Here is a 27,028-nt window from a genome sequence, read left to right as displayed (position 1 = left end):
TTACACACAGAGCTTTCACACAACAAAGACAGACAACCAGCCCATGAGAGGCCCCTCTATTCTAAAAACACACATCCCCACAGGATGGTCAACAAAGACTGGCCTCGCAAGCAAAGCCCATGTATCAAGAATGAACTAAAATAACCCAGACCAGTTCAGGCATTGGAGCCATTTGTTGAGGACAGCTGTGGCTCAGTTGGTGCAACCCCTGCCTTTGATTAAGAAAGGTTGTGTGTTCAGGCCCCACTCCAGAGACTTGAGCACAAACTCCTAGGCTGACACCTCAGTGTAGTACTCAGGGGATGCTGCACTATCAGAGGTAGTGTCTTTCAAATAAAATGTTAAACCAAGACCCTATCTGCCCTCTCAGGTGGATATAAAAGATCCCATAGCACTATTTCGAAGAAGAGTAGATAAGTTTTGCCCAGTGTCCTATCTAATATTTATCTGTCAACTGACATCACCTGGGGGAATGGGAAGAGCTGAGTTGCTCTTACAGAAAGCCAGCATGGAGATGGTGGGTCAAATGGCCTTCTCTTGTGCTGTAACAATTCCATAATTCTATAAAAACAGATTATCTAATCATAGCTGCATTGCTCTTTGTAGGAGCTTGCTGTGTGCAAATTAGCTGCCACGTTTTCTACTTTACAAAAGTGATTACACGTCAAAGGTACTACACTCCTTTTACACTGTGATATGTTGTTCTGGGCCTAGAAATTCTGTTAGAAGGGTCAAGGTTTTTTCTGGTGTGTTGTCTTCTATTCCTCCTTTCTGTAGGTGCAGCTCCGTTAATCCATTGTCCTGCTCACTCTCCCCTGAAAACAGGATTCTTAGAAGGATCCCAGTTAAGAAATGACTGGAATGCCAGAAGCACCTTTACAGTGCAGAAGCTAAAATAGCAGATAAAAGCATCCCGTAAAAACTTTTACCATCAGAAAGCCCACAGCTTCAGCAAGAAAACTCCCTTGAAAAGCTTTACCAAAGAGAAGCTGTGGACCCTTTTAGGTAGCATTTGAAACTGCTGCCTCAGAACTTGCAATGCCCATAGTTTGTGAGTGGGAGCAGGAAATGGGGTTAGCCAGGCATTATAGAATCATAGAATGATAGAGCACAGCAGGAGGCCACTCTGCCCATCATGACTGTGCTGACACTTTGGTAGAGCTACCTTGATTAGTCCCATTCCTCCTACTCTTTCCCCATAGCACTATAAATTCTTTCCCTGCAAGTATTTATCCAATTCTCTTTTGAAAGTTATTATTGAATCTGTTTCCATCACCCTTTCAGATAACGTATTCCAGACTACAGTATTTCACTGTATAAAATGGGGGAGATGGTGGTGTCGTGGTAATGTCACCGCACTAGTAATCCAGAGGTTCAGGCTAATACTCTGGGGGGTATGAGTTTAAATCCCACCATGACAGCTGGTGGGATTTAAATTCAATCTATATGTTTGCAATTGAAAGCTAGTCTCAGTAATGGTGACCATGAAATTATCACTGATTGTTGTAAAAACCCATCTGGTTCACTACTGTCCTTTAGGGAAGGAAATCTGCCACCCTTGCCTGGTCAGTCTGGCCTACATGTGATTCCAGACTCACAACAATATGGTTGACTCTTAACTTCCCTCTGAAATGGTTTAGGAATGGCCACTCAGTTCAAGGACAATTAGGGATGGACAACATGGCGCCACATGGTGCCGTTAGGATGCTGCCATTTTGCAACCTTAGTCTGGGATCATTGGCTTTATTAGTACAGGCATTGAGTACAAAAGCAAAGAGGTTTATGCTGAACATTTACAAATCACTGATGTGATCTCAGCTGGAATATTATATTCAATTCTGGGCACCACAGTTTACGAAGGATGTCAAGACCTTGGAATGATGCCCACATCCCATGAAAGAATAAAGAAAAAAATATGTTTCATCATGTTGTTTCTGGTTCTTTTGACAATTACCTGTGTCCTCTGGTTACCAATACTGCTGTCAGTGGACACAGTTTCTCTGCATCAATTGTATCAAAGCCCTTCATGATGTTGAACACCTCTATTAAATCTCCGCTTAAGTTTCTCTAAGGAGAACAATCCAAGCTTCTCCATTAACTAATGTCCCTCATCCCTGTGACCATTCTAGTAAATCTCCTCTCCACCCTCTCCAAGGTCTTGACATCCTTTGAAAACTGTGGTGCCCAGAATTGAATATAATATTCCAGCTGAGGTCACATCAGCGATTTATAAATGTTCAGCATAAACCTCTTTGTTTTTGTACTCAATGCCTCTACTAATAAAGCCAACGATCCCAGACTAAGGTTGCAAAATGGCAGCATCCTAACGGCACCATGTGGCCTCACTTTGACAAAATTTGTGAGGCTCCAACCTGTTTCAGACCGGTGTTCTTTCTTGCAGAAATTATTCTAGAATCCATGCAACCCCCCCACCATCTGCCCCACCATCTGCCCCACCCCCCTCGCCCATTCCCCTTCCCCCTCTCCAAAGAAAACCTGCTGAGTTGTAGGAACCTACAGCACAGAAGGAGGCTATTCTGCCCATCATGTCCATACCAGCTGACAAATAGCCATCCAGTCAAATCCCACTCTCCAGCTCTTGGTCTGTACCCTTATAGGTAAAGGGACTTCAAGTGCATATCCAAGTAATTTTTAATTGTTATCAAAGTTTCTGCCTCCACCACCCTTTCAGGCAGTGAGTTCCACATCCCCAACACCCTCTGGATGATTCTAGAATAATAACCCTCTAAACCTCCTACGTCTTACCCTAAGTCTATGGCCCCTGCTTATGGACCCTTCAACCAAGTGTAAGAGAGCCTTCCTATCCACTCTATCTAGCCCCTCATAATTTTACACACTTCAATTAAACCTTCCCTCTGCCTCCTCTATTCCAGTGAAAATAACCCCAGCCTATCCAATCTTCCCTATAGCAAAAATTCTCCATTCCTGGTAACATTCTTATAAATCTCTCCCGTGCCCTCTCTCGTGCAATAACATCTTTCTTATAGTACAGTGACCAGAACCACACACAGTACTCCAGCTGTGTTGTAACTGGTCTATATAGTTGCAGCAAAACCTCCTGTTCTATGTTCTATGCTTCAGCTAATAAAGGCCCCTATACCTTCTTGAATATCTTATCTACTTGACCAGCCATCTTCAGGGATCTGTGGACATGCACTCCAAGGTCCCTCTGTTCCTCTGCACTGCTCGGTATTCTGCCATTTCTTGTGTATTCCCATGCCTTGTTAACCTTCCCCAAATGCATGACTTCACACTTCTCCAGATTGAACTCCAGGTGACATTGTTTCGCAAACCTGACTATCCCATTGATATCAAAGCAGGCTAAATTGCGCAAGAGAACCTGTGGCCATTACTGTCCTGTTTCCACATCCAAATGGGACAATAAGAAGACCAGAATCATCTCCACAATGTTTAATCATTGTTGCATTCGCAATAGCTTCATTAGCAGAGCCAGCATATAAGGAACACAATTGTGCTTTCCATCCAGTGACTGTGGTTCAGTTTTCTTTCTGCCTTACAACAGCACAGGACAGGAATGTCAGATATGAAAGCAATAACACTGAATTGAATGCGAGTGGCTCTCTCAGTATCTGAATGTTCCGTCTCAGAAAACGACTGTTATTTTACAACTTCCTCTTTTGTTTTTCTCAATTTCTGAAAGATGCTGAAAAGATGCCAAAGATCAAGTGAAAACTAACTGCATGGCAGCCCTTTTCCTCTGCATGACTTCTGCATTCTATTTATAACCTTGCATTCAGCTCAGCACATCCAGCAGCTTTACAGAAATAAAACCCTAAGAAATTTCAGCTTAGGGGAAACTAGTCTAGAGTTTTCACAGAATCACAGAGTTATTATGGTGCAGAAGGAGGCCACTCAGGCCATCATGTCTGCATCAGCTCTCCGAATGAGCAACTCACCCAGTTCCATTCCCCTGCCTTCTCCCCGTTAGCCTGCATTTTTCAGATAACAGTCTAATTCCCTTCTGAATGCTTCAATTGAACCTGCCTCCATCACACACTCAGGCAGTGTATTCCAGACCCTAACCATTCACTGTGTGAAAAAGTATTTCCTCGTATCACTTTTGCTTCTTTTATTAATTACTTCAAATCTGTACCCTCTCATTCTCAAGCCTTTCACAAGGGGGAACTTTTTCTCCTGATTGACTCAGTCCAGATCCCTCATAAAATATACAGTACTCCAGCTGTGTTGTAACTAGTGTTCTATTCAGTTCCAGGAAAACCTGCTGGCTCTTATGTTCTATGCCTCGGCTCATAAAGGTGAGTATCCCCTATACCTTCTTGAACATCTTATCTACCTGACCAGCCATCTTCAGGGATCTGTGGACGTGCACTCCAAGGTCCCTCTGTTCCTCTACACTGCTTGGTATCTTGCCATTTATTGTATATTTCCATGCCTTGTTAACCTTCCCCAAAATGCATGACTTCACACTTCTCCGGATTGAACTCCATTCGACATTGTTTCGCAAACCTGACTATCCCATTGATAACAAAGCAGGCTATATTGTGCAGGAGAACCTGTGGCCATTACTGTCCCATTTCCTCATCAAATGGGACAATAAGGAGACGAATCATCTCAGCCTTCTTTTTGCTAAGGAAAACTGTCTTAACTTCTCGAATCTATCTTCAGAACTGAAGTTCCTCATCCCAGGAACCATTCTCACTAAACGTTTCTACACTTTTTAATGCACTCCAGTCAGTGACACAATCCTCTTGCTTCCTTTGTCATAAAAGACCATTCTCCCCCATTTCATCCTGCTCAAGTTGAACCACTTCTGCTGCTTTTTTTTAAAAAGCGCCACAGCAATGTATCCACTGCCGAACTTGTGAAACAGGATACCCCAGTCAGTTCACTATAGCGACAGTGCTGTGATGTTGAAACTGGGATGTCCTTTTTCTCCCACATGCTAAATCATTAACAGAAAATGCTGGAAAAACTCAGCAGGTCTGACAGCATCTGTGGAGAGAAAATAAACAGAGTTAACATTTCGAGTCTGTCTGACTCTACTTCAGAGCTAAAGAGAAGTAAAAATGCGATGAAATTTATACTGTTTAAGGGGAGTGGAGCAGGTGAAGCTGGATAGAAGGCCAGTGATAGGTGGAGGCAAAGGAGAGATTGCCAAAGATGTCATGGACAAAAGGACAAAAGGGTGTTAATGATAGCGGTACTGGCTAAAGGAGGTGCTGATAATGGCATTAAGGTTAGAAAGCAGAATGTGATAATAGCAGGACAAGGGTAAGCACTCTGGAAAGAATAACATGAACAAGTAACAGATGGCCCTTGTGGGGGTGGGATAGGGGGAGGGGTGGTGGTGGGAAAAACGATCGAAAATAGGATAAAAGGTGGGGATAAAAAATGAATAAAAATGAAAATAAGTAAAAATAAAAATAAGTGGATAAAAATTAAAGGAGGTGCAAGTGAAGCGCTGCTTCAGCTGAAAGGAGTGTTTGGGCACTTGGACGGTGGGGAGGGAGGAGGTAAAGGGGCAGGTGTTGTATCTCTGTGATTGCATGGGAAAGTGCCATGAGAGGGGGATGAGGTGTTGGGGGTGATGGAGGAGTGGACCAGGGTGTCCCAGAGGGAATGATCCATGCGGAATGCTGACAGTGGGGATGAAGGGAAGATGTGTTTGATGGTGGCATCATACTGGAGTTGGCGGAAATGGCGGAGGATGATCCTTTGAATGCGGAGGCTGGTGGGGTGATAAGTGAGGACCCCACTCAGCCTCCGCATTCAAAGGATCATTCTCCATCATTTTCACCAACTCCAGAATGATGCCACCACCAATCACATCTTCTCTTCACCCCAACCCCTCCAATGGCATTCCATAGGGACCGTTCCCTCTGGGACACCGTGGTCCACTCCTCCATCACCCCCAACACCTCATCCCCCTTCCAAGGCACCTTCCTGTGCAATCGCAGAAGGTGCAACACCTGCCCCTTTACCTCCTCCCTCCTCACCGTCCAAGTGCCCAAACACTCCTTTCAGGTGAAGCAGTGCTTCACTTGCACCTCCTTCAATTTGTTCTACTGCATTCGCTGCTCCCAATGCGGCCTCCTCTACATTGGAGAAACCAAACGCAGACTGAGTGACCGCTTTGTGGAACACCTTCGGTCTGTCCGCAAGCATGACCCAGACCTTCCTGTCACTTGCTATTTCAACACACCACCCTGCTCTCATGCCCACATGTCCATCCTTGACCTGCTGCAATTTCCATTGAAACCCAGCCCAAACTGGAGGGACAGCATCTCATCCTCCGTTTAGGAACTTTACAACCTTCCGGACTTAACATTGAGTTCAACAACTTCAGACCATGAACTCTCTCCTCCACCCTCACCCCCTTTTTTATCCCCCTTTTTCAATATTCATTTTCATTTTTAAATTTTAATTTTTTCTTTTTTAAATTTTTATTTTTTATCTGCTTATTTTTATTTTTATTTATTTTCATTTTTATTCATTGTTTTATCCTCACCTTTTATCCTATTTTCAATCTTTTTTCCCACCACCGTCCTCTCCCCCCACCACACCAAAGGCCACCTGTCACTTGTTCATAAAACAAAACAAAAATAGCTGGTACAACTCAGCAGGTCTGACAGCATCTGCGGAGAGGAATATAGTTAATGTTTCGAGTCCATATGACTCTTCAACAGAACTAAGGAAATAGAGAAATGAGGTGAAATATAAGCTGTTAGAGGGGGGTGGGACAGGTAGAGCTGGATAAAGGGCCAGTGATAGGTGGAGGCAAAGAAGGGATTGCCAAAGATGTCATAGACAAAAGGACAAAGGGGTGTTGACGGTGGTGATATTAGCTAAGGAATGTGCTAATGGTGACATTAAGGGTAGAAAGCAGGATGAGCAAGGTACAGATAGTGGGGGGAAGGGATCGAAATAGGCTAAAAGGTGGAGATAAAACAATAGATGGAAATCCTATTTGCATTATTTTTAAATTTAGTTCCATCTATTGTTTTATCTCCACCTTTTAGCCTATTTCGATCCCTTCCCCCCGCTATCTGTACCTTGCTCGTCCTGCTTTCTACCCTTAATGTCACCATTAGCACATTCCTTAGCTAATATCACCACCGTCAACACCCCTTTGTCCTTTTGTCTATGACATCTTTGGCAATCTCTTCTTTGTCTCCACCTATCACTGGCCCTTTATCCAGCTCTACCTGTCCCACCCCCCTCAACCAGGTTATATTTCACCTCATTTCTATTTTTCCTCAGTTCTGATGAAGAGTCATACGGACTCGAAACGTTAACTGTGTTCCTCTCCGCAGATGCTGTCAGACCTGCTGAGTTTTTCCAGCTATTTTTGTTTTGTTTCAGATTTCTAGCATCCACAGTATTTTGCTTTTATCTTTATGTCACTTGTTCATGTTGTTCTTTCCAGAGTGCTTACCCTTGTCCTGCTATTATCACATTCTGCTTTCTGACCTTAATGCCACCATCAGCACCTCCTTTAGCCAGTACCACTATCCTTAACACCCCTTTGTCCTTTTGTCCATGACATCTCTGGCAATCTCTCCTTTGCCCCCACATATCACTGGCCTTCTACCCAGCTTTACCTGCTCCATCCCTCTTAAGCAGTATAAATTTCATCACATTTTTATTTCTCTTTAGCTATGAAGAAGTCTCATACGGACTTGAAACATTAACTCTGGTTTTTTTTCTCTCCACAGATGCTGTCAGACCTGCTGAGCTTTTCCAGCATTTTCTGTTTTTGTTTCAGATTTCCAGCGTCCACAGTATTTTGCTTTCATGCTAAATCATTAGGCTTAAATTTTTGGATGACACAAGATACTGTCAAAAGCTGAATTATGTTTCAGGATTTTCCTGCAAGGATTGGCTGGAACAATGACCTTTGAAGCCTGTTTATCGGCCAAAAGCCTCTAATACTGTGAGGTTCGCCGCCAAAACCTGGGCACTGGTTCCTTGCAGACAAAAGAAAAATATCTGAGAATGGAAGAGGATGTGGAGAAAGGAAGAGATGGGGAGAAATGAAGTAAAGCATTTGAAATATTTATTTATTAAATGATGGTATTACTGTTCCAGTAGAAAAACTGAATCTGAGGATAGAGGGAAGAAACCAACAACAAACAATACTTTCCCCTATTTACTTGTTGAGTGGCTTGTGTGCAGGCATCTCCCATGTCTTTATCCTTTTCCACTACTTTTACATTCCTCACTCCTGTTCAAATTGCTCCATAACCTTGCTGCTCTTTTGTACAGTCTATTCTGTTAAGTGTTGTGCAGCTCAATCACACTCACTCGCTGTGTTTGGCTTTTTTTATTCATTCATGGGATGGCATGTTCATTGATCCGCTCTCCTCTCCACCACTGCTTCTGAGCTTCTCAATCTTCCTTTCCCAATCTCAGCGGCACTAAAGTTCAGTTCTCCGTGAGTGTTACACAGCTGAAATATCAAGAACACGGGCAGAATTTTGAGTTTGGCGGGCGGACGCGATCAGCGGGCCTGGGAGCGGCTGGGAAAGGTGCTACCACCTGCGATCGGCCTCTGACTGTGATTTCACACTGGCGGGCCAATTAAGGCCCGCCGAGCATGAATGGCAGCTCCCCAGTGGCCGGCAAGGGGCTGGCGGGGTGGAGGGGACCTGTCGGCCGCCCAGTCCAATGACTGATTTAAAAGCGGCTGCTTTAAAACCGGCACAGTCAGGCTCTGGAAGGCTGCCAGCGATGAAGACATCTTCGGTGTTGTCAACAGGAGATTATAAATTATGGATTCAAATGAGACTGCAGACGCCAGGTGGGAGGGCAGGTTGGGTGGGCATTCAGCCCCTTATTTTCTGATGAGTGCTTCGCAGTCCTCCTGGAGGAGGTGGCTACCTAGAGGGACACCCTTGTCCCCAGGGATGGAAGGAGGAGGCACTGCACCTAACAAAAAGAGCTTGGGAGGAAGTGGCAACGCTGATCAGCAGCCATGATGTTGTGTGGCGCACCTGGGTCCAGTACCGGGCTTAATGACCTGCTGCGCTCAGGAGGGGTGAGTACCGTGTTGGCATGGATCAGCGTGGTGAAGTGTTAAGGTCTGGCTGTCCCCCCCGTGGAACTCAGGAGTAGAGTCTGAATGCCAACTGTCAATGAAGCCGGAGCTGGCCAAGGGGGTTAGCCCTGGCTGCTTGGACTTGCCGCTGCTTGGCCTTGCGGCTCGAGGGCCACAACTCGGGTGTGCCCTGCAAGGTGCTCCTCAGGTGGGGTTGGCTAGGCTGCAATGGCGCTGCAGGTAAAGAGTGGACTAATCCATGCTCCTCTGTCCTTTCAGAAGAAGACAAGCCATAACAACATTGAAAGGTCGCGGACTGAAGGAGGCCCCGCTAGCCTCCTAATCCTCACCAGATACGAGCAGGACGCCTTGGAGCTGGTGAAGCGCCACACACCTCGGTCAACAGACTGTGGAGAGGATGGAGTGTGAGATGAAGGTAATAGTGCAGTGCACAGATGGTGCAAACGTTCTTGTGTAGTCTCATTATTGATGGGAACCTCAAAACTGGATTCCCCATGGATCATTGAAAAACAATGGCACCGTGATGCAGACCTCCATCGTCTCACCAGGGTGCCTGTCATGCACAGTGACAGTGTGATGACTTAAACTAATGACATGTCGTTGTTCTTCCTTAGGTTTGCCACCATGCACCCAATCGCAGGACCCCAAAGACTCACCCCTGACGCCAGAGGACTGACTGCCAGGTTCCAGATGCACCTGTGTCACACCCGCTCTCCGAACCTGGCACCAGCGCAGATACCAGCGTTAGATCTTTGGCTAGAATGTTGGTGCATAACGGTGAGGGAACTTCGCACTCGCTTGAGGTGCAGGCGGAGGCAGAGAGTGCCCAGGATGCCGGCAGTCGGAGGACTGCTGGAGACCAGGATGATGCTGAGTTGAAGGCAGATGATGAGCCTCTGGAGTCTTCCATTAGGCAGCAGATGCTGGATGTCCAGCGGGATGTGCAGGAGGATCTGGCGGAATTCCATGAGGGTATGCGTGCCATGACCTTCATTATGGAGGAGGGAGGAGTCCATGTGGAGCATGAGCACTACGTTGACCCTCATGGCCAAGCACACTGCCTCCTCCATTGAGACAGTGGTGACTCTCCTGGAGAGGCAGCTCCTGGAACAGAATCAGGGGTTCCTGGCGTTGCGCTTGGACCTGCAAGCCCTCACCCAGGCAATGATCTCAGGTGGCCAGTGTCTGTATGGGAGATGGATGAGGCACCCAGCACCCCAGCTAGATGCCCGTCCATCAATGGTGAGCAGGGAGGTCCAGAGTGTCCTCACATTGGCACACGAGCTGCCTGTTATCTCTGCGGGTTCCTCTCAGGGCGCTCTGGATGACGGCAGCAGCTCCTCCGCCCCTCTGCCAGTGACCGTGGCACCTGATGAGGCTGTGACGACTGGGCAGATGCCAGCTGTGGCACTGACCGCTCCCTCCCAGGCAGGGCCAGCACAGGCTCCACTGGCCGGAGGACGACTGCCAAGGTCATCAAGGTCAACAAAACAGCAGAGTCAGCAGGCTGTCTCCAATGCCGGTGCCAGCGAGGGGGGAGAACCAAGATGTAGCACTCATAAGCGTAAGTTTAAGGCACCATGAGCACAAGAGGGACTGGTTGCGGGTGATCTTCTGTTTTGTTTATGTTTACTGATCTGGGGCTGAAGACCAGAGAAGGTTCTGTTAATTTGTTTTGACTGTCAACAGGAGGTTAATTTTCTTTTGTCATAATGGCCTGAGTATGCTTCACCTTTTTTATTTAATGTGGTGCAGAATGTAATGCTGGACGTGGGTGGCTCGAAACTTTATTGCACAAGAACTGAGTTGACATTGGGGTCAAAGGAAAGGGTCCTTGCAGCCATCCAGGCTGGAGAAAGCACTCCTGGCATGAGGTGGTACCACTTATTTGGCAGCCTAGCCTGGAGGTTAGAGATCTGTCTCCATGCCCACAGAGATGAAGCTGCCAATAAGTCACCAGCAGCAAACGATCTACCAAGCTCCTCACTACTCACACTGGCAATGCTGCTGACCCTTTTTATCCTGCTTGTGGATGAGGTTTTTGAAATTGTTGGCTGGTCGCCTGCCCGTTTTGCCCATTCGATGAGCACAAAATCACATGGGCAATGAAACATTGATGTCAATTACCTCTTAATTAATGGCGGGCACAGCTCTGGCACCCGCGCGCGCCCACCGACTGAAATATCGCGCGAGTGCGCGATGATGTCGGGACGTGTGTCCGACGTCATCACGCATTATTATATGTTTGACCCGCATGCCTGACCCGCTCAGCAAAAAATTCTGCCCCATGTCTTTTTACAGACGTTGATTGACCTGCACTGTCTTTTCGATATTTAGTCTGCTTATTTCTTGATGAAAGCTTAGAGATGTAAAATCAATGTTTAAGGGGAAGGTCCAGTGAGAATATCCCTTTGGAAAAATTTGAATTAAATTAAAATTAGCAAGATTAATTTTCATACTTTTATACTTAATAATTAATAGTTTTTTTTAAAAAATGGCAAAGATTACCAAGTTGTATTTGGATTTTCATCCAGCCAAGCTTTTGGCCACATGGTCACTTCTAAAAACAATATCTAGACCATCACTCTCTCCCATCCAACTCTCTACCAGCCTGTTACATTCCCACCAGATATCCCATTCACTCCTACTTGTGCTGTTAGATATTTTTGCAGACTCTCGGTTGGAATCATCCCAGATTTGCACTAAGTGTGGCAGTGGGTGAGTAAAACGATGTTTCATCCACCGGCGCCAATGGTGGCTTTTCACGCTGTATCATCCCAAACCCGTTGCATTAGTTATGCATTCCCAGGATACACGCCATTTCACCAGCCATGCCATCACTTCGCTGCTTCACCACGCCAGGCACTACATTTAAAGTACAGCCGCGCTCAGTGCTTCCAGCCCAAGACTGCAGCAAAGAAGACATGTCCCTGAAAGGCAAGAAGACTGCAGCCCTCGAGTGGCTTTTGGATGCCATGGAGGCCCACTGTGATGTCCTGTACCCTCACTCTGGCTGCAGGAGGGGGCAACTACATTACCACTCTGGCTTGGTAGGTGATGGCAGTGGTGGTCAGTGCCAATGCTGCACAGAAGAGGTTAGCCATCCAATGTAGACAGAGGACGAATGAGCTCCTCTGTGCAGCCAGGATATGGCAATCATCTCATCACTCTAAACTCACACACTCAAGCCCATCACACATTCACTGGCATCTCACTCACTGCCAGCTCAAGGGACATCACCATTCATTCTCACACACACACACCCTCACATCTCCATCTGGCCTCATCTCCTCTGGAGACTGCCTCCTCAGCCCTCAATGTCTTGAGACCACCTGCACAGATCAACGTGTGCCCCCACACACACCCTGGGTTACCTTCTTTCCCCAGTACAGCTCCTGTCCTGCAGCCTCTTCCCTTGCCTGAGGCCACTTTTTCCCCTTTCTCAAGCAAGCCCTAGCCCTGCAGCTGTTGAAAAGTCACCCACATGTGGCTGATCTGGCAGGTAGAGACCTACCCGTGAGCCCCTAAAAGTGATGTGGTGCTGCCTGTGAAGCCTGGGGCTGATGACTGCGAGTGCTGCCCGAAGCAAGGTAGGCAAACAAACCGCAAAGTCTCAAGCGAAGTGCAGCTCGCCAAGTGCATGCCTTATATGTGCTGTTGTGAAACACGTCAATGTGTTTTCCCGCTGATGTGGGCAGACGATCCAGTGGGGGTGGGGGAAGGGGTGGCAGTGGTGGGAGTTGTTGGGGGGTGGGGGGGGGGGGTGTGCAGTGTTGTGGCGGGGGGGGGGACGATTCCGGCGGGCTGGCCTTATAATGATATGCTGATGTATTACAATGAGGTTCCCAACATCCAATGGGTGGGCGGAGCGGATGATAGCAAACTGGTTTCACGATGTTGTGAAACTGATTTTTGGCCTTCTTGCCATATTGCCCACTCACGCCACCAAACACACCCGACAAAGATGGGCACAGAAAATCCCAGCCCTCATCTCTGACAGTTCAGCACTCCCTCAGTACTGCACTGATAGATTTTCTTTTGCACTCAAGTCCTGGAATGAAACTTAAATCCACAATCTTCTGACTTAATGACAAGCGTCCTACTCACTGAGCCACAGATGGCATCTACCTATTATGATAAAGATTCATTGGAACCAGACTAATGTGAACAATGGGCGGTGGTTTGATGCAGCAAACCTTGTACACAAGAAACAAGAAGTTGCCATTAGCAGCACTGCACAGAGTGAATAATTCTTTAATACTCACATGTGACAGACTGAATGTGAAACAGAAAGGTTCCTGCTGGGTAACTGCTGTGTTTCAATCTTCTGAAAATAACACGTGCAAGATTGCAATCTCCTGCCCTTCCCCTTGTGGCCAGCTGTTCACAATGAATGTCTATACAAGTTGAAGGCCAGAAAGCTGTGAATTGCGACTCTGAAATGAGCTGGCTTGTGCAAGCATTTGCATTATATGTTGTTTGGAGAATTACGCAATCAGATCCTCAACACAAACAACAGTTTCCACATCACAAAAACAGAATTACCTGGAAAAACTCAGCAGGTCTGGCAGCATCGGCGGAGAAGAAAAGAGTTGACGTTTCGAGTCCTCATGACCCTTCAACAGAACTAAGTAATATTAGGAGAGGGGTGAAATATAAGTTGGTTTAAGGTTGGGGGGAGAGAAGATGGCGGGGGGGGTGGTTGTAGGGACAAGCAAGCAGTGATAGGAGCAGATAATCAAAAGATGTCACAGACAAAAGGATCAAAGAGGTGTTGAAGGTGGTGATATTATCTAAGAGAATGTGCTAATTAAGAATGGATGGCAGGACACTCAAGGTACAGCTCTAGTGGGGATGGGGTGGAAAGACTAACAGGGCATAAAAGGTATAGATTTAAAAATAATGGAAATAGGTGGGAAAAGAAAAATCTATATAAATTATTGGAAAAAACAAAAGGAAGAGGGAAGAAACGGAAAGGGGGTGGGGATGGAGGAGGGAGTTCAAGATCTAAAGTTGTTGAATTCAATATTCAGTCTGGAAGGCTGTAAAGTGCCTAGTCGGAAAATGAGGTGCTGTTTCTCCAGTTTGCGTTGGGCTTCACTGGAACAATGCAGCAAGCCAAGGACAGACATGTGGGCAAGAGAGCAGGGTGGAGTGTTAAAATGGCAAGCGACAGGGAGGTTTGGGTCTTTCTTGCGGACAGACCGCAGGTGTTCTGCAAAGCGGTCGCCAAGTTTACGTTTGGTCTCTCCAATGTAGAGGAGACCGCATTGGGAGCAACAAATGCAGTAGACTAAGTTAGGGGAAATGCAAGTGAAATGCTGCTTCACTTGAAAGGAGTGTTTGGGCCCTTGGATGGTGAGGAGAGAGGAAGTGAAGGGGCAGGTGTTGCATCTTTTACGTGGGCATGGGGAGGTGCCATAGGTGGGGGTTGAGGAGTAGGGGGTGATGGAGGAGTGGACCAGGGTGTCCCGGAGGGAACGATCCCTACGGAATGCCGCTGGGGGGGTGAAGGGAAGATGTGTTTGGTGGTGGCATCATGCTGGAGTTGGCAGAAATGGCGGAGGATGATCCTTTGAATGCGGAGACTGGTGGGGTGATAAGTGAGGACAAGGGGGACCCTATCATGTTTCTGGGAGGGAGGAGAAGGCGTGAGGGCGGATGCGCGGGAGATGGGCCGGATATGGTTGAGGGCCACATCACCCCTGGGGCAACATTGCAGGAATGTAAATCAGCCAGAAGGTGCTGAGGTGTTTGACGAGCACAGTAAACTCAATCAGAGCATCATTTAGACTTTCTATCAGTCACTAACTGGATGCAGCTGACAGGCTCCTCAAATTTGCATGATTACATATTGTGACTGCTGATGTGTTTGTGGCTTAATAGTGCTTCAGAAATTCTGTATGCTCCTGACTAATTGAAAAGAAATTGGGGGAAATAAAGCCCACTGACTCTCAGGACTAGTTAGGTACTTGGGCACCTTCATTTCAATGTTTCTAGTGCTGAGGATTATGTGCTGGGTTGTATCTTCTTGCTTGTCCCTCGAGGTGAAGATGACCATGTTCATCATCTGGGGTAATGGAAGAGTTCTAGTGGGTACTTGGATGACTGCTAAGGCTGATCTGCAGTGGGAAGATTCTGTTGCAAATAGGACAGGATACCTAGGATGATTGAGTTTTAGATGAGTTGTTGCCTCAGGAGCTTCTCCCAGACTCAAAGTCAATATCAAAACTCCTAAGTGAAGCCTTCAGAGTGCCCTTGTGGCACTTCCTGCCCTGAGAACACACCCATATTTATTCCTGCATCTGATCTTCAGAAGCTCCCAAAGGCAGCTCAAGTGAAAGTGGTTGAGCTTCTTGGCGTGATGCTGGTACACAGTCCAAGTCTCACACGTGTAGTGCAGTGGGCAGGACTATTGTTCCGTCGACTTTCAGTTTGATAGGCAGATTTTCTCCACTTCATCCCCAGACTGATATTTGAAGTCTGCCAATGTGCTGAAGTTGCTTTGGCAGGTCTTGCATGTGTCTCATCGTCAATATAGACAGCTCGAGAGAGTGTGCTGCTGAGATAAGTGAACTTATCCACTGCTGACAGGTTCTGGTCATGAACTGAAACCTTGGGCTTGAAATAGGGCTTTCCTGGAGCAGGCTTATGCATTACTTCAATTTATTTTGTGCTGATCGTAAGACTACATATTGTGAATTCAGACACATATCCCTGTGATTTCCTGTCTACTATACCAGTAGAAGGCACACACCTGTAGTCCTGATAGGTGCTTCTTTGCCTTTGCCAGGAACGCTGAGACAAAACTTTTACCCATACTCATTAAGTTTCCTGTCACTTTGCATCTGGCATAAGGTTTCTGCTTTTCTACATGGTGAGAATTTTGTGAAGGTTGATAGAGATTGTAAAATGAAAACAATTTTAAGTAATTCCTTCAAAATGTCTAAAAGTTCTTCACTCAACCAAATACAGTGACTCTTGTGAAGCAGATTAATGACAATTTGTAAACAACAGCAAGAGTTTGTAATGCTTGCAGTGCAGTAAAACTGTCCCTAGGGCACTTCACAGGAACGACTGTCAAACAAAATCGACACATAAGGAGATATTAGGACATCAAAACTTATGGCCAAAGAGGTAGGTTTTAAGGAGCATCTTAGAGGAGAGAAAGAGGCAGAGAAGTGAAGAAGTTTAGAAAGGGAATTCCAGAGTTTAGGGCCTAGACAGCTGAAGACAGAGCCACCAGAAGGAAGCCCGGTGTATAAGGATAATTTTTTTGGATTTAACACTCTAACAGCTGTTTTTATTTGTGCCATTAGCATTTCACAGATTGTTGGAAGCTGCAGGAGTGTCTGTCTCAACTGATGATTAATATCTGTTCTGGTGAATGCCAAATGTAGCTTGTTTAGTCCTTCAGTGCATCATCGAATGAAGGGTAACTCTAACCATTTCTCAGTTGCAGCAATTTCCCAGCCCAGGTTAAGGTTGCAGTGTCCAAACAATTCTCCTTCATGGTTTGAAACTCCTAAACTTGCAAGAGACGGGCTTCTTTCATCTACACTGTGAGCCCCAGGACCAACATGGATTTGTTGTAAAAGGGTGATAGAGCTCCAATCTAAACTGATATGTCACTCTGAAGCTTGGAGGGGAATGGGGCATAGGTTAGGTGTGCACATCAGTTACAAACCCTTACATAGAGAGCTATCTTAAGCAGTTGGTTATGAGTGAGTCTGGTGTATAATATTGGACTTGAGGTCTGCAAGTCTGACAGCCCAAAATAAAAGCTTCCACAAATGTCAGTATTTATGTTAAACACTGGGGACTCATTCCAGGTATTAATACCTCCTAATGTGATATTTTCTTTTCTTTTTGCTCTAGGGGACTATGTTTAATTCCTGGAAGGCAGTTTGGGTTGTTCTTTTAGAAGATGGGTTTGAATTTTATAGTAAAAAAGGCGATGCGGGTCCCAAAGGAGTCATTCCACTGAAGGGAAGTTCGATTACATCCCCATGTCTGGACTACAGCAAAAGAATGGTAAATTATTTTAATCCAAATTGTTGATCGCATCTCTTTTGGGGGTGTTGCTTATAAATATTAACAATTTTTAAAAATTGTTATAAAACACACCAAGTATTGTTATGATCCCTGTGGTGGCCAACAAAACAAATTTACTGAATGACACCAACAAGAAAAACAATGAACAAGATTTCACTTTTTATAATTTTTATTTTAACAATTGAATGAAAATCAACATTAATTAAACATGAATTAACAGGCCAATTGCAATCAATATAAACTATAAATGATGTATTAGAAACATACATAGGAACTAGGAGCAGGAGTAGGCCATTTGGCCCTTCGAGCCTGCTCCGCCATTCATTATGATCATTGCTGATCATCCAACTCAATAGCCTGCTCCCGCCTTCTCCCCATATCCTTTGATCCCTTTCGCCTCAAGAGATATATATAACTCCTTCTTGAAAACATACAATGTTTTAGCCTCAACTACTTTCTGTGGTAGTGAATTCCACAGGCTCACCACTCTCTGGGTGAAGAAATTTCTCCTCATCTCAGTCCTAAACGGTCTACCCGGTATCTTCAGACTGTGACCCCTGGTTCTGGACTCCCCCACCATCGGGAACATCCTTCCTGCATCTTACCTGTCTAGTCCTGTTAGAATTTTATAGGTTTCTATGAGATCCCCCCTTATTCTTCTGAATTCCAGTGAATATAATCCTAACCGACTCAATCTCTCCTCATATGTCAGTACCGCCATCTCAGGAATCAGTCTGGTAAACCTTCGCTGCACCCCCTCTATAGCAAGAACACCCTTCCTCAGATAAGGAGACCAAAACTGCACACAATATTCCAGGTGTGGTCTCACCAAGGCCCTGTATAATTGCCACGAGACATACCTGCTCCTGCACTCAAACCCTCTGACTATGAAGGCCAACATACCATTTGCCTTCTTTATCGCCTGCTGCACCTGCACACTTACCTTCAGCGACTGGTGTACAAGGACATCAGGTCTCGTTGCACATTCCCTTCTCTCAATTTATAGCCATTCAGATAATAATCTGCCTTCCTGTTTTTGCTACCAAAGTGGATAACCTCACATTTATCCACATTATACTGCATCTGCCATGCATTTGCCCACTCACTCAGCTTGTCCAAATCACACTGAAGCATCTCTGCATCCTCCTCACAGCTCGCCCTCCCACCCAGCTTTGTGTCATCTGCAAATTTGGAAATATTAAATTTAGTTCCCTCATCTAAGTCATTAATATATATTGTGAATAACTGGGGTCCCAGCACCGATCCCTGCGGTACCCCACTAGTCACTGCCTGCCATTTGGAAAAAGACCCGTTTATTCCTACTCTTTGTTTCCTATCTGCCAACCAGCCTTCTATCCATCTCAATACACTACCCCCAATCCCAAGCACTTTAATTTTACATGCCAATCTCTTATGTGGGGCTTTGTCGAAAGCCTTCTAAAAGTCCAAATGAACCACATCCACTGGCTCCCACTCAACAACTCTACTAGTTACATCCTCGAAAAATTCCAGTAGATTTGTCAAACATGATTTCCCTTTTGTAAATCCATGCTAACTCTGCCCGATTCTGCCACTGTTTTCCAAGTGCTCGGCTATTAAATCTTTTATAATGGACTCTAGAATTTTCCCCACTACCGACATCATACTGACTGGCCTATAATTCCCTGTTTTCTCTCTACCTCCCTTTTTAAATAGTGGGGTTACATTAACTACCCTCCAGTCTGTAGGAACTGTTCCAGTGTCTATAGAATCTTGGAAGATGACCATCAATGCATCCACTATTTCAAGGGCCATTTCCTTAAATACTCAGGATGTGGATTATCAGGCCCTGGGGATTTATCGGCCTTCAATCCCGTCAATTTCCCCAACACCATTTCCTTACTAATACTGATTTCTTTCAGTTCCTCCCTCTCAATAAACCCTGTGTTCCTCAACATTTCTGGTTATTATTTGTGTCCTCCTTAGTGAAAACAGAACCAAAGCATGTATTTAGTTGGTCAGCTATTTCTTTGTTCCCCATTATAAATTCCCCTGTTTCTGACTGTAAGGGACCTACATTTGTCTTCACTAATCTTTTTTTCTTCACATACCTATAGAAACTTTTACAATCAGTTTTTATGTTCCCCGCAAGCTTACTCTCGTACCCTATTTTCCCCTTCTTAATCAATCCCTTGGTCCTCCTTTGCTGAATTCTAAACTGCTCCCAATCCTCAGGTCTGTTGTTTTTTCTGGCCAATTTGCATGCCTCTTCCTTGGATCTAATATTATCTCTAATTAAATATTAAATAGCAGATATGACAAAGATAGATCTCATGGACTTACCGGGCAGTCCACTTAGCGTGTATGGTATTAATTTTAGCCACAAAATCCTTTGAAGTTCTGAACTTCGTCAGGTGTAAATTTAGTTCCTTTCCTTTGAGGATTTAACCACGGATCCTCATGCAACAGCAGTTCCCAACTACCCAAGCATGGTCCTCACCAAAATGGCACACTTCTGCAGAACCACCTCAGCTCTGCTCACGACAGCATTGATGGTGTGACTCCACCAGAATCACCTTTATCTGAACCCTAGGGACTACTCTTGTGCACCGTGTGGCCAATGCTGTTCAATCAGTTCCTTTAAAATAACTCGAGCAGCAGCAGTGACCTTATTTTCCTCTATCTCTCCTCTCAGATCCAGCGTTCATGTTTCCTCTTTTCAGCTGCATCACTGGATAATATTGGCTCAGATGGCTCTTTCTCTTTTATCTGGTTCCAACCAGCTTCAGTTTCGGTTTCAGTTTCAGTTTCAAGTTTCAGTTTCAGTTTCAGTTTTAGTTTCCCTAGAAACCTGACAGTTCAATTTCCCCTTCCGTTAGGGTCTAAACCAAAAAATACAAACTTTGAAACCATAGTTTCCATCATAATATGTATAATTGTTGAGTAAGTTATATTAATAGTGCTATTTATGACTTGAAATGACCTATGTAGTGCATGTTAATAGGTGCTAATGAACAGTGCAGCAGCAAAGCACACTGCCTTTTCTCCTTCTGGACCTGTGGCGAAATTTAGTCCAGCAGTCAATTGTTTCCACTCCCCCTGCTCCCACCCTGGAGATTCCTGCATTGTTTTCCCTTTCAAGTTTTAGACAGAGTAGACAGGTTTCACCTAGCAGGGAGGTCAATTTCCAGCGGGCACAAATTGAAGGTGATTGGTAGAAGGATTAGAGGGGACATGAGGAAAATCTTCTTCACCCAGACAGTGGTGGGTGTTTGGAATTCACTGCCTGGTTTAGTGGTGGAGGCAGAAACCCTCAACTCATTTAAAAGGTACCTGGATCTGAACCTAAAGTGCTGTAACCTGCAAGGCTACGGACCAGGTACTGGAAGGTGGGATTGAAATGGGCAGCTAATTTTTTTCTTCATTTTCAGCTGGTGCAGACACGATGGGTTGGATGAAAGTGCTGCGATGTTTCTATGGCTCTATGGTTATCCAATTTCCCTTCTTCTATTGAATCTGCATCCACTGCCCTGCATCCAAGCAGCACATTCCAGATCACAACAGCTGTGTAGAAATCTGAAACTCTCTTTCATTCGGACTGCTTTTGTGTGTGTTTATTCTTGAGTTGATCTGGCCGTCCTGCAGTTCCTTGTTGTGATGTCTTCTTTCTCCCAGTTTGTTTTCAAGTTTCACACGGGGAAAAATCAGGACCATTATCTGCAAGCTACACATCTTGAAGAACGTGATGTCTGGGTGAAGGACATTAAGAGAGCAATTCAATGCATCGAAGGTGGACAGAGGTTTGCACGCAAGTCAACAAGGAAGTCTATCAAGTTGCCTGAAAATATAAATTTGGGGTAAAGACTTCAATTGATCTGTGTTTCCCTGCCTATAACTTCTGCAGATACAGCAGCAAATTGTTTAACCTGTGTAGTTGGTCCATTCTGGTGAGATTTAGAAGCGTTGACCTGTAGCTAAATTGTATTGTTAAAGTGAGAGTCAGGGACTTTTGTGACATGAGTTTTGTCTTGTCAGAGCTGGTGTGATGATGGTGTGAATGTCGAAGATGTGGTTAAGAATTTGACTAAGGAGGGTTTGTCAGCAGTTTAGAAACCATGAGGGTGCAAAGGCCAAATATGATGATGAGATTAACAGAATGACCATGCCTTAACCCCGGTCTGCTCTAACCCTGAATTATCTACTCAAATCCTGACGTTTTACACAACCTGATCTTTACACACTTGCCTGTGCATATTCTTTGGTGTTTGCAATGCAACTGGTTGCAATAATTCCATCCCATCCACCATCCAATTGACCCTGGCCCTCCTCTCAGTCAAAATCAGTAAAAAATATGGCTGCCCCAAGGGGCAGTAAAATAATGTTTGCTGATTGTCCAAAGTGTGTACGGCATTATGCAGATTGTTATGAAAACAACACAAACCAGGAAGGGCGCATGTTTAATCTGTAGTCTGTGCAACCTAAAAACCATCCTGAGCAACCTTCAGTGTCCTACTTAACCTAATTTAATTGTCAAAGCCCCCATCCAGTCCATCACCAAGACCACCTACTTTATTACCTTGTAATTTAACCCTTAGAGTCCAGGTAGCATTCTGGTAAATTTACTTTGTACTCCCTCCAAGATCAACATATCTTCCCTAAGGTGTGATGCCCAGAACTGCTGCCTCAGCTGATGACTCAGTGCTCCTCCATGTTGAACACTACTTGGAGGAAGCACTGAGGGTGGCAAGGGCTCAGAATGTACTCTGGGTGGGGGACTTCAATGTCCATCACCAAGAGTGGCTCGGTAGCACCACTTCTGACTGAGCTGGTCAAGTCCTAAATGTCATAGCTGCTAGACTGGGTCTGCAGCAGGTGGTGAGGGCACAAACAGGAGGGAAAAACATAATTGACCTCATCCTCACCAACCTGCCTGCTGCAGATGCATCTATCCATGACAGTATCGAGAGGAGTGACCACCTCACAGTCATTGTGGAGACAAAGTCCCACCTTCATATTGAGGATACCCTCCATCGTGCTGTGTGCCGCTATCATTGTGCTAATAGGATAGATTTCAAACAGATCTGGCAACTCAAGACTGGGCATCCATGAGGCGCTGTGGGCCATCAGCAGCAGCAGAATTGTACTTGAACACAATCTGTAACCTCATGGCCCGGTATATCCCCCACTCTATCATTACCATCAAGCCAGGGGATCAACCCTGGTTCAATGAAGAGTGCAGGAGGGCATGCCAGAAGCAGCACCAAGCATACCTAAAAATGAGATGTCAACCTGGTGAAGCTATACCACAGGACTGCTTGCACGCCAAACAGCATAAGCAGCAAGTGATAGACAGGACTAAATGATCCCACAACCAACAGATCAGATCTAAGCTCTGCAGTCCTGCCACATCGTGAATGGTGGTGGACAATTAAACAATTCACTGGAGGAGGAGGCTCCACAAATATCCCCATCCTCAATGACAGAGGAGTCCAGCACATCAGTGCAAGAGATAAGGCTGAAGCATTTGCTATAGTATTCAGCCAAAGGTGCCGAGTGGATGATCCATCTCGGCCTCCTCCGGAGGTCCCCAGCATCACAGATGCCAGTCTTCAGCCAATTCGATTCACTCCACGTGATATCAAGAAATGGCTGATGGCTCTGGATAGTGCAAAGAGTATGGGCCCTGACAATATTCTGGCAATAGTACTGAAGACCTTGCGCCAGAACTTGCCGCGCCCCTAGACAAGCTGTTCCACTACAGCTACAACACTGGCATCTGCCTGGCTATGTGCAAAATTGCCCAGGTATGTCCTGTACACAAAAAGCAGGACAAATCCAATCCGGCCAATTACCACCCCATCAGTCTACTCTCGATCATCAGTAAAGCAATGGAAGGGGTCATCAACAGTGCTATCAAGCAGCACTTGCTTAGCAATAACCTGCTCACTGACGCCCAGTTTGGGTTCCACCAGGGCTACTCAGCTCCTGATCTCATTACAGCCTTGGTTCAAACATGGGCAAAAGAGCTGAACTCCTGAGGTGTGGTGAGAGTGACTGCCCTTGATATCAAGGCATCACTTGACCGAGTGTGGCATCAAGGAGCCCTAGCAAAACTGGAGTCAATGGGAATCAGGGGGGAAACTCTCTGCGGGTTGGAGTCAAAACTAGCACAAAGGAAGATGATTGTGTTTGTTGGAGGTCTGTCATCTCAGCTCCAGGATATCACTGCAGGAGTTCCTCAGGGTAGTGTCCTCAGCCCAACCATCTTCAGCTGCTTCATCAATGACCTTCCTTCCATCATAAGGTCAGATGTGGGGATGTTCACTGATGATTACACAATGTTCAGCACCATTCGCAACTCCTCAGATACTGAAGCAGTTCATGTCCAAATGCAGCAAGACCTGGACAATATACAGGCTTGGGCTGACAAGTGGCAAGTAACATTCATGACACACAAGTGCCAGGCAATGACCATCTCCAACAAGAGAGAATCCAACCATCGCCCCTTGATGTTCAATGGCATTACCATCACTGAATCCCCCAATATCAACATCCTGGAATAGCCATATAAATACTGTGGCTACAAAAGCATGTCAGAGGCTAGGAACCGTGCGATGAGTAACTCACCTCCTGACTCCCCAAAGCCTGTCCACCATCTACAAGGTTCAAGTCAGGAGTGTGATGGAATACTCCCCACTTGCTTGGATGAGTGCAGCTCCCACAATACTCAAGAAGCTTGACACCGTCCCGGACAAAGCAGCCCGCTTGATTGGCACCACATCCACAAACATTCATTCCCTCCACTACTCTACAAGATGCACTGCAGGAATTCACCAAGGCTCCTTCAACAGCGCCTTCCATACCCATGACCACTGTCATCTAGAAAGACAAGGGCAGCAGATAAATGGGAACACCACCACCTGGAAGTTCCCCTCCAAGCCACTCATCATCCTAACTTGGAAATATATTACCATTCCGTCACTGTCGCTGGGTCAAAATCCTCCAACTCCCTTCCTGACAGCACTGTGGGTGTGCCTACACCACGTGGACTGCAGCAGTTCAAGAAAGCAGTTCAACACCACCTTCTCAAGGGCAACTAGAGATGGGCAATAAATGCTGGCCCAGCCAGCGAAGCCCACATCCCATGAGTGAATAATAATGTGGTAACAGAACTGCTCACGGTCCACCAGGTGTAGTCTGACCAGGCCTTTGTGTAGCTGAAGCATGTCTTCTACCCCCTTGTATCCCAGTCCTCTAGATATAAAGGCCAGCATTCCATTCGCCCTTTGGGTTATTTTCTGTAACTGTTTATGACATTTTAGTGACCTGTTTACCTAGAATCCAAGTTGCTTCAAACCTCCAGGCTTGTTTCTCCTTGGTTCTAGCTTTTCCCCATTTAAAAAGTGCTCTGTATACACTTTTTGGGTCCAAAGTGGATAACTTCACATTTTCCTATATTGAAATTCATTTGCCACAGTTTTGTCCTTTCACTTAATCTATCAATATCACTTTGTAACTTTATACTTTCATATCCACTGCTTATGATGTCGCCTAGCTTTGTGTCATTGGCAAAATTGAATATGTGGCTTTCTATCCTTTCATCTAAGTCATTAATAAATGCTATATCATTGAAGCTCCAACAAAGAGCCTTGTGGGATACCACTAGTCATAACCTGCCCATCAGATTAACTGCCCACCTTCCCTACTCTCTCTCTTACTCTTGCTGTAAAATGAGCATGCATAAACATGATAAGCCTTGGCTGCAATGTTCTCTTCAGTCGAGTAGCTTGCTGGAAGTACGTGTAGGCTTATGTGTGCATATGTGTGTGTGTGTGTGTGTGTTTGTGCGTGTGCATATGTGCACATGAGTGTGATTTGTATGAGACACAGTAAATTGGCCTAAGAAAAAATAAATCTCTCAAATGGAAATTATAGCTCTTCAGTTAGCAGCGGTGTGTTGTTAGTTCAACTTCCCCCATTCAGTTTTCTTGCATTTTATTTATTGGTCTTTGTTGAAGAGAACCCTGGGATGATCTACTCTGCTTTTCTTATCAAATACAGACCTATCAATAGTCCTATTCAAAACGAATTTGAACCCGTGTTCATTCAGTGTTGTTTGCTATAATAAAGAGACTGACTTGTGGGTCCTAATTTTAGAAATCTGGTTTCTCCCCTCTGTTTAGTGCTTTATATTTTTCTATGAAAGACCCAGAGACGGGAGTCAAAGAACTGAAGTTGCAAAAAGACAAGAAAGTCTTCAATCATTGCTTTGCAGGTAAATTCAAAACGAATGAATGCTTTTCTCTCTGTGATAGTGTCATTGAGGGGCCTATGTAATTTCTTCCATACTCATCAGCAGACTACAAGATTAGGTGCCAAGACCACCTGTTACTTTGGCTCATAGACTTTAATTGCACGGGCTCATGTTCATTAGCCCCCTCAGGCTGGTGGCCAAAGTAAATTAAAGTGAACAAAATGCAACAAAAACGACTTGCATTGATGTAGCTCCTTCAACGTAACAAAACATCTCAGGGCACTTAACAAAACTTGACTGAGGAGCAGAAGGGGATAATAGGCCAAAGAGGTAGGTTTTAAGGAGTGCTCTTAAGGTAGGAAGGAGAGGTGGAGAGGCAGGGAGGTTTAGGGAGGAAATTTCAGAGCTTAGGGCACAGGCAGCTGAAGGCATGGCCGCCAATGGAGGAGCAATTAAAATCAGGGATGGTCAAGAGACCAGGTTTGGAGGAGTGCAGAGACCCTGAAAGTTTGTAGGGCTAGAGGAGGTAACAGCTGCTATGCTTGTGGCATATTGCACCAGTGTAATATGAGCTGTCTTGGATGAGGAAGTGGGAGAGGCTCTGCACAAACCACCCACCCACTTAAATATACTTAACGTGCAGGTTGTTCAGAAAGTCATCATCAACCAAAACACTAGACATATCAAGTCCTGTGCCGGTGGGGAAGTGATGACGAGGACGGATAGAAGATGCTACTGGCAGTCTTGAGTTATAACCCTGTACACAGGTGGCCTCAGGGTGACGGTTGCTCTCCACAGATTAGGCCAGATGTGGAGTATGTAACCTTCTGCGTTGACAGAGCAGACCTTTCCAGGTACAGCACTGCTCTCCCCAGCCCAAGGAAGGGGAAGGAAAAGAACCCTAAACACAGCATGCTCTCCCTATACCTGCCAGGTTACCCCTCCTATAATATGAAGCTCAGTTTGTGGAATGTCAGTACTCTCCTCGACAACAATACAAGACCAGAACAGCCCTCTTAGCCAGAATGCTGGGCAGGTACAACATCGACATAGCCATCCTAAGGGAAACACTGCATGCAGTATAATTTGTTGCTCACTTTGAAATTTGGGGGCAGCATTTTCCTTCTGTCGGGGGGGTTGTGCGGGGCCGAGCGCGAACCCGATTGGCACCCCTGATCGGGTGCGCGCTGCCATTTTATGTGGACGGGCCAATTAAGTTAATTAAATAAGTTTAAACTTTAAACTTTGAAATAAAAGAATTTAAAATTTTAAAAACATGTCCCAGCTCATGTGACAGTGTCACATGAGCTGGGACATGTCACTGAATTTTTATTAAAACTTTTATTGAATTTTTAAATACTTCTTGAAACCTCATCCCACCCGTGGACGAGGTTCCATGAAATATGCGAAGGCTGCCTGGGCTCTTCACCTGCCCGCCAACCTTAAGGTTGGATGGGCAGCTCCTTTGACTGTTTTAATTACTTTTCAATAGACCTTAATAGGCCTTTGACAGCTCGGCTGTGCACCCGCTGAACCGAAAATCTAAATGACATGCTGTGACATCGGGATGCCCGCCCGATGCCACCACAAGTCATTTTACGCATCGGCGAGCGGGCCCCGCCCCCACTTGCCAAAAGGAGAATTCTACCCGTGGAATTCTTGCATCTGTCCTGATGAGT

General features: G+C 45.5%; 1 protein-coding gene across 1 annotated transcript in view; it reads left to right on the top strand.

The window, feature by feature from the left end:
- The window catches only part of plek (pleckstrin), a 56,714-nt gene that overhangs the window by 17,542 nt on the left and 12,144 nt on the right, over window positions 1-27,028 (top strand). The window contains exons 2-4 of the mRNA XM_078556481.1: window positions 16,940-17,095; window positions 20,771-20,952; window positions 25,279-25,370. Of these exons, the coding sequence (XP_078412607.1) occupies window positions 16,940-17,095; window positions 20,771-20,952; window positions 25,279-25,370 (430 nt within the window). The remainder of the gene's footprint in view (window positions 1-16,939; window positions 17,096-20,770; window positions 20,953-25,278; window positions 25,371-27,028) is intronic.

Source organism: Cetorhinus maximus, chromosome 14 (assembly GCF_964194155.1).
Source record: "Cetorhinus maximus chromosome 14, sCetMax3.hap1.1, whole genome shotgun sequence".
NCBI classification, from domain to species: domain Eukaryota; kingdom Metazoa; phylum Chordata; class Chondrichthyes; order Lamniformes; family Cetorhinidae; genus Cetorhinus; species Cetorhinus maximus.
Note: the sequence above shows the minus strand (reverse complement) of the source record. Positions and strands in the feature narration are given on the sequence as shown.